General features: G+C 41.1%; 1 protein-coding gene and 1 long non-coding RNA gene across 25 annotated transcripts in view; one reads left to right on the forward strand and one right to left on the reverse strand.

The window, feature by feature from the left end:
* Positions 1–4428: 4428 nt before the first annotated feature.
* The window catches only part of WDR27 (WD repeat domain 27), a 247248-nt gene continuing 233835 nt past the window's right edge, over positions 4429–17841 (reverse strand). For 20 of the 24 annotated variants that reach the window (XR_010158287.1, XR_010158282.1, XR_010158285.1 and 17 more), the window contains one exon: positions 9581–10005. Coding sequence is in view for 14 of the 24 variants with exons in the window: in XM_016956677.3 (XP_016812166.3) it covers positions 9955–10005 (51 nt within the window). In the remaining 10 variants the exon portion in view is untranslated. Of the gene's footprint in view, positions 4752–9580; positions 10006–10579; positions 10824–17841 lie in introns of those variants that run through there. The other 4 variants (XR_010158276.1, XR_010158277.1, XR_010158275.1 and 1 more) reach the window with 3 other exon arrangements.
* Positions 4771–6042, forward strand: LOC107975414 (uncharacterized). The gene is made up of 2 exons (XR_008548744.2): positions 4771–4855; positions 5221–6042. It is a non-coding gene; the product is annotated as an uncharacterized LOC107975414 (long non-coding RNA).

The following is a 17841-nucleotide window of genomic DNA, read 5'->3' on the forward strand; positions in this document are numbered from 1 at the left end:
TCAAGTATTCAAGTACTACTTTGGATATTTACTTGAGTTGTTTGTTTTGGTACTTCCTTCAGGACAAATTATTTTCTTCCAAGAATGTCTCTTCAGGGATTCTAACTGGGGCTATTAACAATCACTAATGTCTATATACAGAATAATTCATCTGCAATAAAAACTTTTTAAATCAATTTCTGGGTCAGAGTTGGGAAGTCAATGAGTTGGATTTTATACTTACTTCCCTCACCAAAAATGATACAACAGTAAGGGGTTCCTAACTAAAACTCTATTAGTACTTCAGAATTTATACTAAATCTACTCTTGAATATTTCCCTAGGTCAAACATCTCTCAATACAAGAATGCTATTTTGTTATACTATTAATAATGTTGAAGTGCATAAGATTTTATAATATACTAATATTTTACATGTATTTTCTCAAACTCCTGACCTCAGGTGATCTGCCCGCCTCAGCCTCCCAAAGTGCTGGGATTACAGGCGTGAGCCACCGTGCCTGGCCATATTTTACATGTGTTTTCTATCGGGCAATTGGTGGGATCATTTCTTTTATCATTCATAGTAGTGTTTAGGCCATTTTTTTCCTTTTTTCTTATTACCACCATTTGGGACAGGGAGTATGGTTGCTGTGCTGTTTTTGCTGTTGTTGATTTTCTATCTCTCTCTCTCTCCCCCTCTGTCTCTCTCTATGTGTGTGTGTGTGTGTGTACATATATATATATATATATATATATATATTTTTTTTTTTTTTTTACTATTGTGCAGATACAGTTGAGGTGCATAAAGAGAAGGAGTATGATGTGCAAGGCACACACCTGTACTCAGCTGAGTGCCACAATACACAGAAGCCCGAAATAGCTGTCGGAAGCCAGTGGTGGCTGCACTGCTGCTCCTAATATACACTTCCTTACACCTGTGTCCTGAGCCCTTTGCCGAGTGACTTGGCTGTGCCCCTGGTGAGAAGAGGTGAACATTCCCCTTCATCCCATTCACCGACCTGCACGTGGCCGTGTGGCCTACTCTGGACTACAGCAGACACTGGGAGAGCCTACAGATGGGCTTGCAGTTTGCTGGCATCCTGCACTTTTGTCCTCTGCCATAAGCAGAACCGATCCAGGTGGGCACTTGTCCCACAGTGAGGAGACACCTGCAGGGCTCTAACCCATGTCCAGAGCAGAGCCCGGCCCACCCTTGTGCAAAGCCACCAACATTATCACGGCAAGAGTGCATGCAGGCTCTAACTCCCCCTCCAAAATCTCTTCCACCCTTTGTTTCCTTATCATATCACAGCCCACACCAAAAATTATCACTAGCTGGCATATAAGAACTAAAACATAGGTCATATTTTCTACGTTTAGTCAAAAAACTTGCCTACGACGTGTATTGTTTCAAAGGCTGACAGTTTCTCTCCAGTCGTGGTTTTTTGGCAATAGGAGCAATGGATGTCTGGGATGAAAACTCTGCCATATAGAATGTAGCCTATAGAGCACGTATTCAGATTTATGCCCTCTAAATGGATTACTACATTCTGAATGGCATTAACTTTCCAATGAGTAAGAGCCACTCATTCACCTCTCTCCTCTATTCCCAGTCCTTGAAATAGTTGATTTCAAATGTTTTCGCCTAAGGTAAAGGACGATATATGCAAAGATTTTGTACAAACTCCAGGGGAATTCCCGAGAAATCTCACAAAGTTTGAATCTATGGAGACAAAGGAAAATTGTGCAACGAGTGGTGTTTTCTTTCACATAGTGCAACAGACAGGATCACATGCCTCCAACGTGGGAAGGGGAACACGTCGACCCTAGGCAAGCAGAGGGCCTTAGCATGCTGACTCTGCAGGCTCATCCTGGGGCCTGAGCAGCCGTGTGGGCACCAGGACTGCAGTCCTTTCCCCTGCCTGCCCCAGCCCCACCATCTCTTGCCTGGAGGTCATTTGGCCACCCTCTTAGTGTCAAAGGCAGAAGCTATGAGAAAGAAGGATAGGAGAGGGATGCAGGCCAGTTTTCAAATCCGGCAGGAGGAGCAAGGTCCCGGGGAGCATGTGGTGGAAGGTGAGCATCCCGATCTAGGAAGGCATTTCCGAATGCAGGGAACACAGTCACACCAAAGCATATGTCCATAACCATCGTGGAAACTAACTAGGCCTTCTGACGAGAAATACAGGAGGGAGAGCCCATGCACACTAAACTAACACAATATTTGAGCAACAGAGCGAGAAAGAAGCCAGCACCATAATTTAATCTTAGCTTAATATGGTGCTTGACTATTTGGGGTGAATAATTACTCAATATTTTAAAATTTTCCTTGTATATTTTAATTTATTACCTTTCTTCCAGAAGTCACACTCACCAAAATCTATTCTTTTGCAATTATACCAATGAAATTAGAGATATGGCCTCTGACCCTTTCCCACTTTTGAGTCTAGGACTTTAAGGAAACTACAACATCATTACGAAGACTGGGGAGGAACAGTGTCATGGGCACCGCTCTGCTCTGCATGAAGGAGTCCGACAGCTGCCAGCGGAGAGCTTTGGTGGTGCCAAATCCCCTGGAGAGAGGAGGCTGCAGCCCCAGGCAGCAGGGAGCCCTGGAGGAAGCTGCCTCTGCAGACTCGCGGGAATGCCAGCTCCGGGTTTCATTCCTTTGTTCACTGCTGCTTCCCAAGTGCCAGACGGAGCCTGGAACTCAGTGGCTGCTCAAAAGATATTGTTGAATGAGTAAATGAACGGAATTGCACAGGAGTGAGGCCACAGTTCTACAGTTGAGCTGCCTGTCACGGCCCTCACCCAACCACCACTGCTGGAAATGTGCAGACAGGGTGTGCCTCTCCCGTTTAAGGGAAATGTATTGAGATATCATTCACATACATGGCACGTGCTCAGGGAGCCCCCCAGGATGACAGAGCTCACCCATCACCCCACAGAACGTCTCTGCCCCATCCAGGCAGGCCCCAGAGTACACTGGGTCTGGCTTCTCTAGTCAGAGGCGGTTTGAGTGAGTCTAGAGACTTCACAGAATCTGGGTCACAGAGCATCCACCCTTTTCCATCTGGTGTCTTCCACTCAGCGTAGCGGTCCCGAGATCCAGCGTGTCTCTGCTAGGATCAGCGGTTTGCTCCTTGGTGTTGCTGAGAAAAATTCTACTGCATGGAACACCACCATCTATCCACACTGGATAGACACCAGATGAGTGCTTCCGCCTGCTGTGAATGAAGCTCCTATGAACAGTCTCATATTAGGTATGAAAGGAAAATAAATCAATCACTAAACAAAGGGGAAAGTCAAGCTGGGAGCTGCCTCCCATTCTATTCCTAAATAAGATAGCTACAAAGATAAAAACGCTGTTCCTCCCTCACAATTTGCTCACAAGGAACTTCCTTGTGGAACAAGGACAGACAGAACTCAGTCATCCCTCTGCTCACATGAGACAAACACAGATCGGAATGCTTCCTCCGCCCTGTTGTTTCACCCAGCCAGACTAAGGCATACGTAACTATTCCAGTAAATTGTGCATTCGGTGAAAGGCTAATCAGAAACTTAAAAGAATGCAGCCATTTGTCTCTTATCTACCTACAACCTGGAAGCCCCCTCCGTGCTTTGACTTGTCCTGTCTTTCCAGATAGAACCAATGTACATCATACATACAATGATTGATGTCTCATGTCTCCCTAAAATGTATAAAACCAAGCTGTTCCCCGACCACCATCACCAGGACCTCCTGAGGCTGTGTCACGGCACGTCCTCAACCTTGGCAAAATAACTTTCTAAATTTATTGAGACTTGTCTCAGATACTTTTTGGTTTACAAAGGTGTTTGTGGACATGTATATTCATTTCTCATAGATAAGTACCTAGAAGTTGAATTGCTTAGACATGAGTAGATGTATGTTTAACTTTTTGAGAAACTCCCAAACATATTTCCAAACTACACCGTTTTACACTCTGTCAGCAGAATTTAAAAGTTTCCACTGAACCACATCCTTGTCAACGTTTGGTATTGTCAGTATGTTTAAGTTATTGATACTGTTCTAGTGAATGTGTAGAGACATCTCGTTTTGGTTTTAATTTGCATTTTCCTAATGATGAATAATACTGAGAAATTTTTTCTTTCATATTGTCATATATGTGTCTTCTTTCTTAAAGTGCCTAGTCAAATATTTTGCTCATTTTTTTATTGCTTTTTATTATAAACTGTGTTTTTTTAAAATATTATCTTAACACACGTCTTTTGGCTGATACAATATTGTAAATATTTTCTCCCATTCTGTGGTCTACTTACTGTTTCCTAATGCTGTCTTTTGAAGAGCAAAATATTTTTCTCCATTTATGGAGACAAGATGGTTAACTTAGCTATTCCAAAATGTTTTTAAAATTCTAGTTTGTTTTAAAACAACCACAGCAAACTGCATGGATTTGTTCCACATCTTTGAAAGAAAAACATTATTTTATTTATTTCACAGTGGAAGATAAGTCAGTAAGGCCCCACTTCGGCAGGTTTTGTTTTCGTTTCCTCATGCCTCTGCAATGCTCGGAGTCACCCACGCCTTACTCACTGCGGCTGGAACGAACCCAGACTCCTCTCTCCTCCCACAGCCTCTGGCGCAGGGCGCTCCTTGCTTGAAAGAAACGTTTGCGATTTTTAGTGGAAACGTCCGTGTTTTCTTGGTAACTGGTAAATGGCTGTAGATTACAGACACGCGGTCCTTTGTACGTAACAGAAGGCTTTGAGTGTTTCTGTGAGGATCACCCTGTGAAGAAACGGCTACAGTGAGAGCAGCCGAGGCGGGACGCAGCCCCGGACGTGGGGTCAAAGAGGAGCCGTGCGTGGGGTCAGAGAGGAGCCGTGCGTAGGGTCAGAGAGGAGCCGTGCGTGGGGTCAGAGAGGAGCCGTGCGTGGGGTCAGAGAGGAGCCGTGCGTGGGGTCAGAGAGGAGCCGTGCGTGGGGTCAGAGAGGAGCTGAGTTCAGGACGGGCATGGCAGCCGCAGGAGGAGGGCAAGGCGGAGCCCGGGAGGGGCAAAGTGGACAAAGCCAGGGCTGGAGAGGGGAGACCCAGGATCAGCACCACGTTCCACGGGGATGGCACAGAAGCCTGAGAGGCCACGGCCAAATGTGGAAATTGGCTTTGCCAAATCTTGCATTTCAGAGAGAAAAGGCAATATGGCATTAATGCTTGCCTTGTTTAATTTTCGTAATTTTCCCTTTCTTCCTGCCAATAGCTTGCTTTGTTACCCGGAGAGTAGCCACAGTTTTAGCTCACAGTGATGTCAACTTGAAGCTTCTCTCCACAAGCAGCTGTGACCTCAGCTGCCGTGCAGTCAGCTTCCCCGGCCTCCCTCCCCAGCCAACCTGGTCTCCCAGGCACAAGGCTGGACGCTGGCTTCAGAGTGGCTGCAAGGGCACGGCCCCCAGGCCTAGGGCTGATCAGCGTGAACAGTACCCAGCACACTTGCTTCAAAAAGTAAGAAGAAATAGAACACAAGCTGCTTGTTTTCATGACTATAGCACAAACTATAAAACAAAACATCTTCCTCCAGAACACGGCAAGCTGGATGGATAGTGATCTGGACAAAAATTTGCTGTAGGTTTTGTAACTGGGGTTCAGTGAGTACCAGGCTCCCCAGAGCATACATGTGGAGACAGTTAAGTTGATCCCATTTTCCAAGATTCAGAGGAGATGTATTTATATTAGGAATATAAACTTGCTATTAATGCAACTTCAGAATGTCCAGGTCATCCGTTGGGAAAAAAAAAAGAGTAAGTCTAGGGCTGGTTCGTGCTGTTGCTACATGGAGGGAATCCACATCCAAGCCTGCCGCTCACATGCTGGGACACATTGCCTCAGCCTCCATCTCCGGGAGTCCCACGCTTTCTCTCCTGGGTTGTCCCACTATTCCTTTTCAAGTCCTCATGTTAGTGACAGTTCAATTTTCTCTTCACCTTCAAAATTGCAGAGAACCTAATTTCTACTGACCAGTCAAGCTTGTTTCATTTATCTTCCATGTTAACTTCATTTCAATTAAAATGTTAACCATCTGGAATCTTTGGCCTCTTATGTGACAAAAATAGGCATTAAATTGTATCATTTCTTAAATTATCTGTTGAAAAGTCCAAATACGTTACTGAATATGATACAGATTAATAAGAATTTGGGCTCATTAAATGTAAGATAATTTCATAGCTTAAGGTAATTTCACACCCCAAGGGACTTATAACCTAAACACAAAGCAGATAACCAACATTAACTGTCAGCTGTCCACTGGAGAACTATCTCAGACAAAAAAATAAAATTTGGATTAGCTCTCCATGGTGCACAATACTTTCATGAACCATCTCTTTTGGGTTGGCAGCTGCAGTGTGTTCTGAGAGTATGTTAATGCTACAATAACAGTAAAAATAAAATTAAGTTGGGAACATACAGAAAAAAAGAAATTGATTACATTATTCCTAATGACGACCTGAATCAAAGTTGGCACTAAATAAATTTTTGTCAGAAAGGAGAAAAGAAATGAGAGAAAAAAAATAGAGGAGGCAGGATTTTATATTCTGCTCCCTTTTTGGAAAAACATATTTGTGTGAGCTATGTGAAATTGCCATTCAAAACCATTTGCATGTTGGTCATTGGGTATGGCTCAGTCTAGTCTTATCACCACGGAGATATCTGCTAGGTATCTGAGAAAGATTTCTTGGTGGTCCTGTCAAACGGTGAGTTGGTGCTGCCACCTGGTTCCTCCAGGCTGCTTGACCTGCATGTGGGTACATGACTCACACAGGTTATCTTTTTCTCCATTAAGTAGCCAATCATTTGCCAAACAGTGATAACAGCACCTTTACTCTGAAAACACCCAGGCGTCCTCCTTCAATAAGTCTGAAATACACACAGTTTTCTTTAAGCTAAGGAAAAAGAATGAGCTCCCACATCTGCAAAGAATGCCTTAAACAGAATGTCAAAAACGAACAGATATTGTTTATTCCAGCATGTTCAGACCACCCCCCTCGGTGGCCAGACTTGGGACCACGATCACATTCTTGCTTTGTTGTCTAAAGAACATGGACTTGCCAAAGTTGTGCAAGCCCCATGACATGTGCCACATGATATGAATCATCTTATCACGCAAGCACCAGAAGGAATCTTCACAGCCTGTAATTACGGAGACAGCAGGCTAGACAGAGCCGGGGCTCATCCTTCCTCCCCTGCACATCCCTGGCTGGGCTGCCAGGGCCGCAGGTGGACAGCGCCTGTCCACAGGTGTGTGCCCAGCCGTGGGCTCCTCACCAGCCTGCGTCCACTCGGTCGGTGAAGCAGGACCACCACAGACCAAGAAAGCTGTCCTGGGGCATGGGTGAGCGAAGACTGCGGGCTCTGGTACCAGGCGACCCAGCCTCGTGTCTGAACCTGGACTTTCCTTGAGACCTGAGCGCCCTGGCCTGCAGCTGAGCCCTCCCGGACACCCTGGCTGCACTGTCCTGCGTGAGGTGCAGCTGGAAAGCCTGGCTCAGTCCTCGTCACACAGACCTTGGAAAAGGCCAGGGCCTCTCAGCCTGATCAAGTCGACAGACTTTGCATGGGAAAAGTATGCATTTAAATGGATTTTCCAAGACAGAATGTCATGGCTTCTCTCTGTGGCACAGCTCTTGACAAATATTTGGAAAGTGAGGCTAAGAATAACAACAATGCCTATCAAACACACAGGTCTATTAGAACAATGAGACGATGAATTGGAATCAAGTGAAAACTAAAAAGCTCTACATAAACATGTTATTTTTATTACTACCTTTTGATGAAGGCAGAGCAACCAACCAGTTTTACGTTACAACACACTGTTCACTACTTCAGAACATTTCATTATGGATAGAATAGTACAGATAAAAAATAAACATGATACATCCCACCATTAGGCAGATCTCTAAGGCATCCACTCACAGCACCACCTACTCCTCCTCTGAGTGGTGTGGGGAGCACTGCTGATCGGAACCAGGCAGGGAAGCCTCTTGAGTCTACAGCGGCCAAGTCCTTCACCCCAGGCCAGAGGCCACACCAGATCCCTGCCTTCCATGCCCCCTGGCTTTGTTCTCTGCTTTCCTGGCTGCTGTCTTCCTAGAAAGTCTTCATGGGCAGAGGACTTATACTGCTATTCTTGTGCTGCAACCTGACACAGCTCTCTTCCTAGCAGTGGCTTTGCCAAGTTTGTTTTGTCCTAAGTCTTCCCCTGATAGAGGTCTCTAATAGATTTGGTATTTTACATATTAGAGTTTTCTTCTTTGACATTTATTCAGCAATTATTATTTAGATTAAATAATTTTATATGTCTTAAAGTCACATTTGACATTGGAAAAATTTATATAAAAACCATAGCAATATGTGTCAGAAACAATATGTCAAAATTTTAAATGATTTACTGAAATTAAGAATATTAAATAAGACTCTGGGCTTTCTTGCCCTACATCTGCTTTATTTATCTATTTTTAACTAGTTTTAAATAAATTTCATTTTAACAGAGGGGAAACAATATATTTTAAAATGTTTAGGTAACTCTAAGTATTGGAAAAATAAAAATGAGTTATTCTAAACTTTTGCTTCTCAAAAATATTACAAGAAAAATGCATGTACATTTATGGTCGATGTGTGAAAGTTCCAGTAAGGATCCCAGGAAGTCAACCCTGTGACATTTCTTAGAAGGTGAGGTCACAGCACACTGCGTCTCTTGTGAAAATAGAGACAAGTGGTGGCTGGTGAAGCTCTGGGTGGGATGAAAGCCCCCAGCTCCCTGGTTTCACGGATAAAAGAGACCACTCTAGATCAGGGCATTCCGGCTGGTCCCAGGAGTCCTCACATGGGGCATCACAGGCTGCTGAGGTTATCTGGAATCTTGAATTGCCTTGGAAGCATCCTCACTCTTCTAGGATCTTATAACCGTGGGGTCCTGGGATCTTAGGAGTCTGATACATGCAGAGTCAATTCCCAGGACAGCTATTTATCTCTGATGAACGTGTCCAGGCAGCCTGTGGAGCCCTGCCTCAGTTGTTCAATCATCAACTGTGGGAGGAGGGCCCAGAAGCCATGCTGTGCACAGAGACAAAGGTCCTGGGACAGAGGCCATGCTCACCATGCAGAACCCATGGGCAGAGGCCATGGTCACCACACAGAACCCACGGGCAGAGACCACGGTCACCACACAGAACCCATGTGCAGAGCCCATACTCACCACACAGAACCCACGGACACAGCCCATGCTCACGACACAGAACCCACAGGCAGAGGTCACGCTTACCACACAGAACTCATGGTCAGAGGCCACGCTCACCACGCAGAACCCACAGGCAAAGGCCACACTCACCAAGCAGAACCCACAGTCAGAGACCATGCTTGGCACGTGGAACCCATGGGCAGAGGCCTCACCATGCAGAACCCACGAGCAGAGGCCACACTAACCATGCAGAACCCAAGGAAGAGGCCATGCTCACCACGCAGAACCCACACTCACCATGCAGAGCCACGTGCAGAGGCCACGCTCACCACGCAGAACCCACGCTCACCATGCAGAGCCATGGGCCGACTAATCAGAAGACCAGAGCCAGTTAGGACTGTTAACTGCTTTATTTTCACTGCCCAAAAGAAATTCTCTTTTTTCTTCCAACTCTAATTATCAAACAAATACTATATTATGTTTTATTGAAAGATATTCTGTTTTAACTTTACCAAATTCTGTGCAGAAGTACTGGACGCCATTTCCATTTTCCCAATGAGGGGGATCCCTTTTGAGGAGCAGAAAGACATAAAACTCTGACATGGCACACACAGGGGGGAGGAGCTTGCATAAGGGGGAAATCTGAAGCAAGTCTCAAAGTATGAAAAACAGTTGCTGCTTCTGGCCCCCTGATGGTTGAACCACTACTTCTTACTTTTAAGTTGTTCCTCACAGCATTCCTGGACCCAGCTCACAGGTCAGTGGTTACTCAGCTAGAAAGAGCTGGAGTTTACCATCCAAGGTAGCTGTGGCAAGCTGTAATTGAAAATAAAATACCATGTAATTCCAATCACCTTTTATTAATTGATAACTCTATAAGAAAATAAGCCCAAAGTGTGTTATTTTCCTTATTTTTAATGTTCTGGAACATCGAGTAAAATACATTAACATAGTAGAATCTATATATACAACAGATATTATGCTGATAATTAATTAATTCAAACTACATTTCACTGCTGTTTTAATAATTTTAGGTGCCCTGGTCAGAGCCGGTCCCTCTATGGTGCACAAAAGGGCATGGAACATCCTGGTTAGTGCCTACACACCTCCTTCCAGGCAGAGCTGAGGAGCTGGCTGCAGGAGAGCACTCCTGACGGAGGAGGAGGAGGAGGAGGAGGTGGTGGTGGTGCCAGGAATCCACCCCACCCAGATAGCAACTGTACTGGCAAACTCTGATGTACGTACTTCCAGTACTTTGAATTTATGGAGTCTGTTGAAGGCTTGCAACTTCCAGAGGAAGACTTGAACTATAAACTGTGGTTAATTTTTGTCAACTTCAGATTCTGGCACATTAGCAGCTCCACCTCCCTGACCCCACCCCCATGCACACCTTTCAAAAGTGGTCTGCACAGGGCCTGCAGAACCCAGGATGCGCAGAAAGCACCCATCCTCCAAATGTCAGGGACCTGTTCTCTGATCAGCAATGGATGCTTCTTCTTACAGAGGGTGCAAATAGGCGAGCAGCCATTGTTACCGTTCCCGCATGGCTACAAGCCCCTTTCCTCCAGGAGAAGCAACTTCCAGGGCATTGAAGGAGTCAGCGCCCTTGACCCTCCTTCAATTTTCTCTTCCCCCTATAGGAGCCAGACAGTAAAAAATGTATAGGAGCCAGACATTCAAAAACAGCTATGTACTTGGGAAAAATTAGAAAGTGACTGTGGAGGCCAAGGTGGGTGGATCACTTGAGGTCAGGAGTTCAAGACCAGCCTGACCAATGTGGTGAAACCCCATCTCTACTAAACACAAAAATGAGCTGTGTTGTGGCAGGCACCTGTAATCCCAGCTGCTCAGGAGGCTGAGACATGAGACTTACTTGAACCCAGGAGGGGGAGATTCCAGTGAGCCAAGATCATGCCACTGCCCTCCAGCCTGGGTGACAGAGCGAGACCCTGTCTCAAAAAAAAAAAGAAACAAAGGAAAAGAAAACAAAAGAAAGTGACTGTGCATAATACAGGAAAGGCTCAAAAAAAGAACTAAGAAGATTTGAAGTTTACATCTGAGGCTGGTCCTTGGCACAGAGTCAAGCTACAACAATCAAAATAAACAAAAATAAACAAAACAATGACAAAAAAAATCAAACCCAGGAGAAGGGGGAGAACTTTACTTCAGAATTATCACAATACTAGATTCAACTGTCAAGTTTTCAATTAAAAGATCACAAGGCATTCAAAGAAATAGGAAAGTATGGCCTATTCAAAGGAAAAAGATAAACAAATTAATAGAAATTGCCTCTGAAAGCAATCTGATGGCACATCTACAGCACAACGACTTTAAAACAATTGTTTTCAATTACTCAAATAATTAAGAGAGATGTGGATAAAGTGAGGAAAATTATGTATGAACAAAATGGAAATATCAATAAAAAGATAGAGAACCTAAAATGAAAAAAATTTTCAAGCTAAAAATATAAAATAATTGAAATAAAGTATTTACTAGAGGAATTCAAAGGCAGGTTTGAGCAGGTGAAGAAAAAATAGAAACTATCAAGTCTGAGGCACAGAAAGAAAAAAAGCACTGAAAAAAGTGAACAGAGCCTAAAGGGCATGTGGGACACCATCAAGGGGACCAACTTATGCATTGCAGGAGAAGAAATAACAGTTGAAAACTCCCAAATTTGATTTTATGAAATGGCTATAAATATATCCAAGAAGTTCAATAAATTCCAACTAAGAGGAACTCAAAAAGTCCCACACTGAGACACATCATCATCAAACTTTCAAAGGCCAAAGGCAAAGAGAGAATTCTGGAAGGAACAAGAGAAAAGTCTTATCACACACAAAGGATTCTCTGAGATTATCAGCAGATTTCTCATAATAAACTTTGCTGACCACAAGGCAATGGTCTTTTTCCCTGGGCTAAAATAAAACTCAAACAAAAAAACCCCCAAAAAACTCTCAACCAAGAATCTTATACCAGCAAAGTTGCCCTTCAAAAGTAAGGGAAAAATTAAGACATTCCCAGATAAATGAAGCTGAGGAAGTTTGTTACCACTAGACCTGCCCTGCCAGAAATATGTACGGGAGCCCCACAAGGTGAAATAAAAGGACCCTAGACAGGAATTTGAAGGTGTATGAAAAAATAAAGACCTTAATAAAGGTAAGTACATGGGCAGTTATAAAAGCTAGTATTATTATAGCAACACTGTATAACTCCACTTTTTGTTTTCCACATGATTTAAGAGACTAAAACATTAAAAAAACTATTAGTCTAAAAGCTAGTATTATCATAACTTTGGTTTGTAACCCCGCATTTTATTTTCTAAATAATTGAAGACACTGATGCATTTTAAAGAATCACTACTTTATGTTTTGGAGAACAAAATATGTAAAAATGTAATTTTGTGATATCAACAACTGACGGGTGGGGACAGAGATGTAAATAAACATAATTTTTTGTGTTACTGAAATTCACTGGTATAAATTCAAACTAGAGTGTTATAACTTTAGAATACTACATGTAATTCCCATGGTAGCCACAAAGAAAACAGCTATAAAATATACATAAAAGAAATTGAGAAAGAAACTGAAGCATTTACCTAAAAAATTTACTTAACAGAAGAGAGGGCAGTAATGCAGAAAATAAGGGACAAAAAACTATAAAGTATATTGAAAACAAACAGAAACATGACAGTAGTAAGTCCCTCATTATCAGTAATTAGTTTAAATGTAAATGGATTAAATTATCCAATGAGAAGGCAGATTGACAGAATGGATTAAAAACACATAATTCAACTATAGTTGCCTCTCAATATACTTGGGGTATTAGTTCCAGGAACTCCCATATAAAATAAAATTTGCATATACTCAAGTCCCATAGTTGGCCCTGTAAAGCCTGCATATACAAAAACTTGGCCTTCCATATATGCGAGTTTTACATCCCATAAATACTGCAATTTTTATTTGCATTGGTTAAAGAAATCCACATACAAGCAGACCTGCACAGTTTGAACCCATGTTGTTCAAGTGTCAGTTGCATAAGCTGTCGTATGCATTCCTTTTGAATGGAATGGTGATCAAAAGAAAGCAGGGGTAGATACACCAATAACAGAAAAAAAAGCTTTAAGTCAAAAAGGCTAAAAGAAACAAAATAGGACATTATATATTAATAAAAGCTATAATACAAAGAAATATAAATGTTATAAACATTTACATACCTAATAACAGACCATCAAAACATATGAAGCAAAAACTAGTAGAATTTAAGGAAGAAATAAACAGTTTTACAATAATAGCTGGAGGTCTCAATACTTCTCTTTTAATAATGGATAGGACAACCAGACAGAACATAGGTAAGGATATAGAGAATTTACACAACATGATAAACCAAGTAGATCTGATAAACACTTTACCAAACAAGAACAGCACACATCTTCTTCTCAAGTGCACATGGGATATTTTCCCAAAATAGATCATATGTTAAGCCACAAATTAAATCTCAATAGATTTAAAAAGATAAACATCATACACAGTATCTTCTCTGACCATATAGGATGAATTTAGAAATTGACAATATAAGTTAAACTTGAAAAGTCAAAAATTGTGGAAATTAAATGACACACTCAAACTACCAAGGGATCACAGAAGAAATAATAAGAAAATCAGAAAATACTTAGAGATGAATAAAAATAACACACCATGCAAAAAATCTGTGACACAGCAAGAGCAATGTTAAGGGGGGAATTTATAGCTATAAATGCTTGTATTAAAAAAAAAAAAACACAAGAAGAGCCAAATCAGCAACCTAACTTTACAACTTTGTAGAGAAAGAACAACAAGCATTATCACAAAGCTAGCAGAGGAAGTAAATAAGAAAGAGCAGAGCAAAAATAAACAAAATGGAGAAAAGAAAAACAGAGAAAAACAAGGAAACAAAAAAATGATTCATTGAAAAGAAAAACGAAATTGAGAAACCTCTAACTATATGGACTAAGAAAAATAAATAAGTGAGTCTTATGTAGAAGTGAGTAATTTGAGTAATTACTCAAATCAGAAATGAAAGTTATGGACATTACTACTAATTCTTCAGAAATAAAATCATTGTAAGAAAGTACTATTAACAATTGCATGCCAACATATTGGATACCCTAGATAAAATGTACACATTCCCAGAATCACAAAACTTACCAAGACTGAATCACAAAAAAATTACCTAAAATTTGAATAGACCTATAACTGGTAAGGAAATTGAATCAGTAACCAAAAAAAATCTCCTGATAAAGAAAAATCTTAGGCTGGGCACGATGGCTCACACCTGTAATCTCAGCACTTTGGGAGGCCGAGGTGGTCACCTGAGGTCAGGAGTTTGAGACCAACCTGGCCAACATGGTGAACCCCCATCTTTACTAAAAATTAGCCAGGTGTAGTGGCACGTGCCTGTAATCCCAGCTACTCGAGAGGCTGAGGAAGGAGAATCGCTTGAACCTGGGAGGTGGAGGCTGCAGTAAGCTGAGATTGTGCCACTGCACTCCAGCCTGGGCAACAGAGAGAGACTGTCTCAAGGAAGGAAGGAAGGAGAGAGAGGGAGGGAGGGAGGGAAGGGAGGGGGGAGAGAGAGAGAGAGAGAGAGAGAGAGAGAAAGAAAGAAAGAAAGAAAGAAAGAAAGAAAGAAAGAAAGATCCTAGACTCGATGGCTTTGCCAGTGAATTCTACCAAATATCTGAAGAAGAATTAACACCAATTTTTCTGAAACTTTTACAAAAAACTGAGAAGAAAGAAACATTTCCTATCTCATTCCCCCAATACCAAGGCCAAATAAGATTCCACAAGAAAACAGACCCATATTCCTTATGAACACTGATTTATAAATCCTCAACAAAATACTAGCAAATGGAATTCAGCAGCATATTAAAATGATTATGCATCAAGACAAATTGGAATTTATTCCTGGAATCCAAAGATGGTTCAACAAATATTGATCAATGCAATAAATGTCATTAATAAAATTAATGATACAAAACCCACATGATCATCTCAATTTATGCAGAAAAAGCATTTGACAAATTCAACACATTTTCATAATTTAAAAAACCCACAACAAACTAAGAATAGAAGGAAGTTACAACAACACAATAAAAGCTGTATATATTACTTCATTTTGTGCTGCTATAAAAGACTACCAGACTGGGTAACTTATAAACAAGCAAACAAACAACAACAAAAAAAGTATGTCTCATCGTTCTGGAGATAGGAATTCCAAGATCAAGCTGTTAGCAAGTTGGTACCCACTAAGAGCCTGGTTTCCATTTCTAAGATGGCATCTTGAAAACTACAACTTCCAAAGGGGAGGAACAGTATTCCTTACATGGAAGAAGAAGAGTGGAATAGCCAAAAGGGCAGAGGGGGGTGTCAAACTTGCCCTTTGATATCAGCCACCAATCTCACCCATAAGGATGAAGCTCTCATAAGCTAGGCACTTCTTAAAGGTCCCACCTCTTAATACTGTTAAAATCACAATTATATTTTACTGTAAGTTTTGGAGGAGACAGACATTCAAACCATAGCATCACATATGAAAAACCAACCACAGGTCATTATACTCGATGGTGAAAGACTAAAAGCTTTTCCTTTAAGATCAGGCACAAGGCAAGGATGACCGCTTTCATCATTTATATTTAGAATGGTATCAAAGTTCAAGCCAGAGCATTTGGGCATGCAAAATAAATTAAAAGTACCCAAATTGAAAATGAAGTAAAATTATTTATGTTCACAGATTATATGATCTTATAGATAGAAAACCCTACACATTCCACTCACAAAAAACCTGTTAGAATTAATAAAATCAGCAAAATAGCATGATATAAAGTCAACATGCAAAATCCAGTTGCATTTCTATAAACTAACAATGAGCAATCTGAAACTCTAAAAAGGAAATTATTAAAACAATTCCATTTAAAATAGCATCAAAATAATAAAATACTTAGGAATTAACCAAGGTGATGAACTTAAATTGTACAATGAAAACTACAAAACATTGCTGAAGGAAATGAAAGACATTCATTAAAACACTTCCCATGTTCATAAATTGGAATACTTAATATCACTAAAAAGTCTATATTACCCACAGTGATCTACAGATTCAATACGATCCCTATCAAAATCCCAATGACATTTTTTACAGAAGTAGAACAACCCATTTTGAAATTCATATGAAACTCTGAATAGTAAAAACAATCTTGAAAAGGAAGAACAAAACTGGAGGATTCACACTTTCTGATTTCAAAACTTACTATTAATACATATCTTCAATAATCAAAACAAGATGTCACTGGCATAAAGATCGACCTATAGACAAATGGGATAGAATAGAAGGCCCAAGGGTAAACTTTCACATATATGGGTCAAATGATTTTTGAGAAGGGCTCCAAGACCATTCAATGGAGAAAAGACAACCTTTACAACAAATGGTGCTTGGAAAAATAGACATCCACATGCAAAAGAATGAAGCTGGATCCTTTCCTTACAGCACAGAGAAAAACTACCTCAAAATGCATCAAAGACGTAAATGTGAGATCCAAAATAATAAAATTTTAGAATAAAATATAGACAAACAGCTTCCAGAATTAGGGTTGGCAATGATCTATTGGATATGACACCAAAGGCCCAGGCAATCAGAGAAAAAATAGACAAGTGGAAAAATTTTTTAAATTTGTGCATAAAAAGGTACTATTAAAAGAGTGAAATAGCATCCACAGAATTTAAGAAAATATTTGCAAATCATCTACCTGACAAGAAGCAAATTTGGTGTCTGGTAACAGCCTACTCTCCATTTCTAACAAAGGATGTCTGACAAAGAATTAATATCCAGGATATATAGAGGAGCCCTAAAATTAAACAACATAATCAAACAGCCCAATTTAAACAATGGACAAGAGACTTGAATAGACATTCCTCCAAAGAAGATACACAAATGCGCAAGAAGCACATGAAAAGATGCTCGGCCAGGCACGGTGGCCCATGCCTGTAATCCCAGCACACTTTGGGAGGCCAAGGTGGGCAGATCACCTGAGGTCAGGAGTTCAAGACCAGCCTGACCAACATGGTGAAACCCCATCTCTACTAAAAATACAAAACTAGCTGGGTGTGGGGGCACATGCCTGTAATCCCAGCTACTTGGGAGGCTGAGGCAGGAGAATCACTTGAACCTGGGAGGTGGAGATTGTGGTGAGCCGAGATTGCACCATTGCACTCCAGCCTGGGCAACAAGAGCAAAACTCCATCTCAAAAAAAAAAAAAAAAGAAAGAAAGAAAAGATGCTCAACATCACTAATCATTTGTAAAATGCAAATCAAAACTACAAGGAGATGCCATCTCACACTCATTAGGACATGACTATTAAAAAAACAAAATAAAAAGTGTCGGTGAGGCTGTGGAGAAAGTTAAACTTTTGTTCATTGTTGGTGGGAATGTAAAATGGTACAGCTGCTATGAAAACAGTATGAATTTTTTTCAAAAAATTAAAAACAAAATTATCATATTATCCAGCAATTTCACCTCTGGGTATATATGCAAAAGAACTGAACGTAGGGTCTCTAGGAGATATTTTTACACTTATGTTTATAGCAGCATTCTTAACAACAGCTAAAACATGGAGGCA

This window comes from Pan troglodytes, chromosome 5 (genome assembly GCF_028858775.2).
Source record: "Pan troglodytes isolate AG18354 chromosome 5, NHGRI_mPanTro3-v2.0_pri, whole genome shotgun sequence".
Lineage (NCBI taxonomy): Eukaryota > Metazoa > Chordata > Mammalia > Primates > Hominidae > Pan > Pan troglodytes.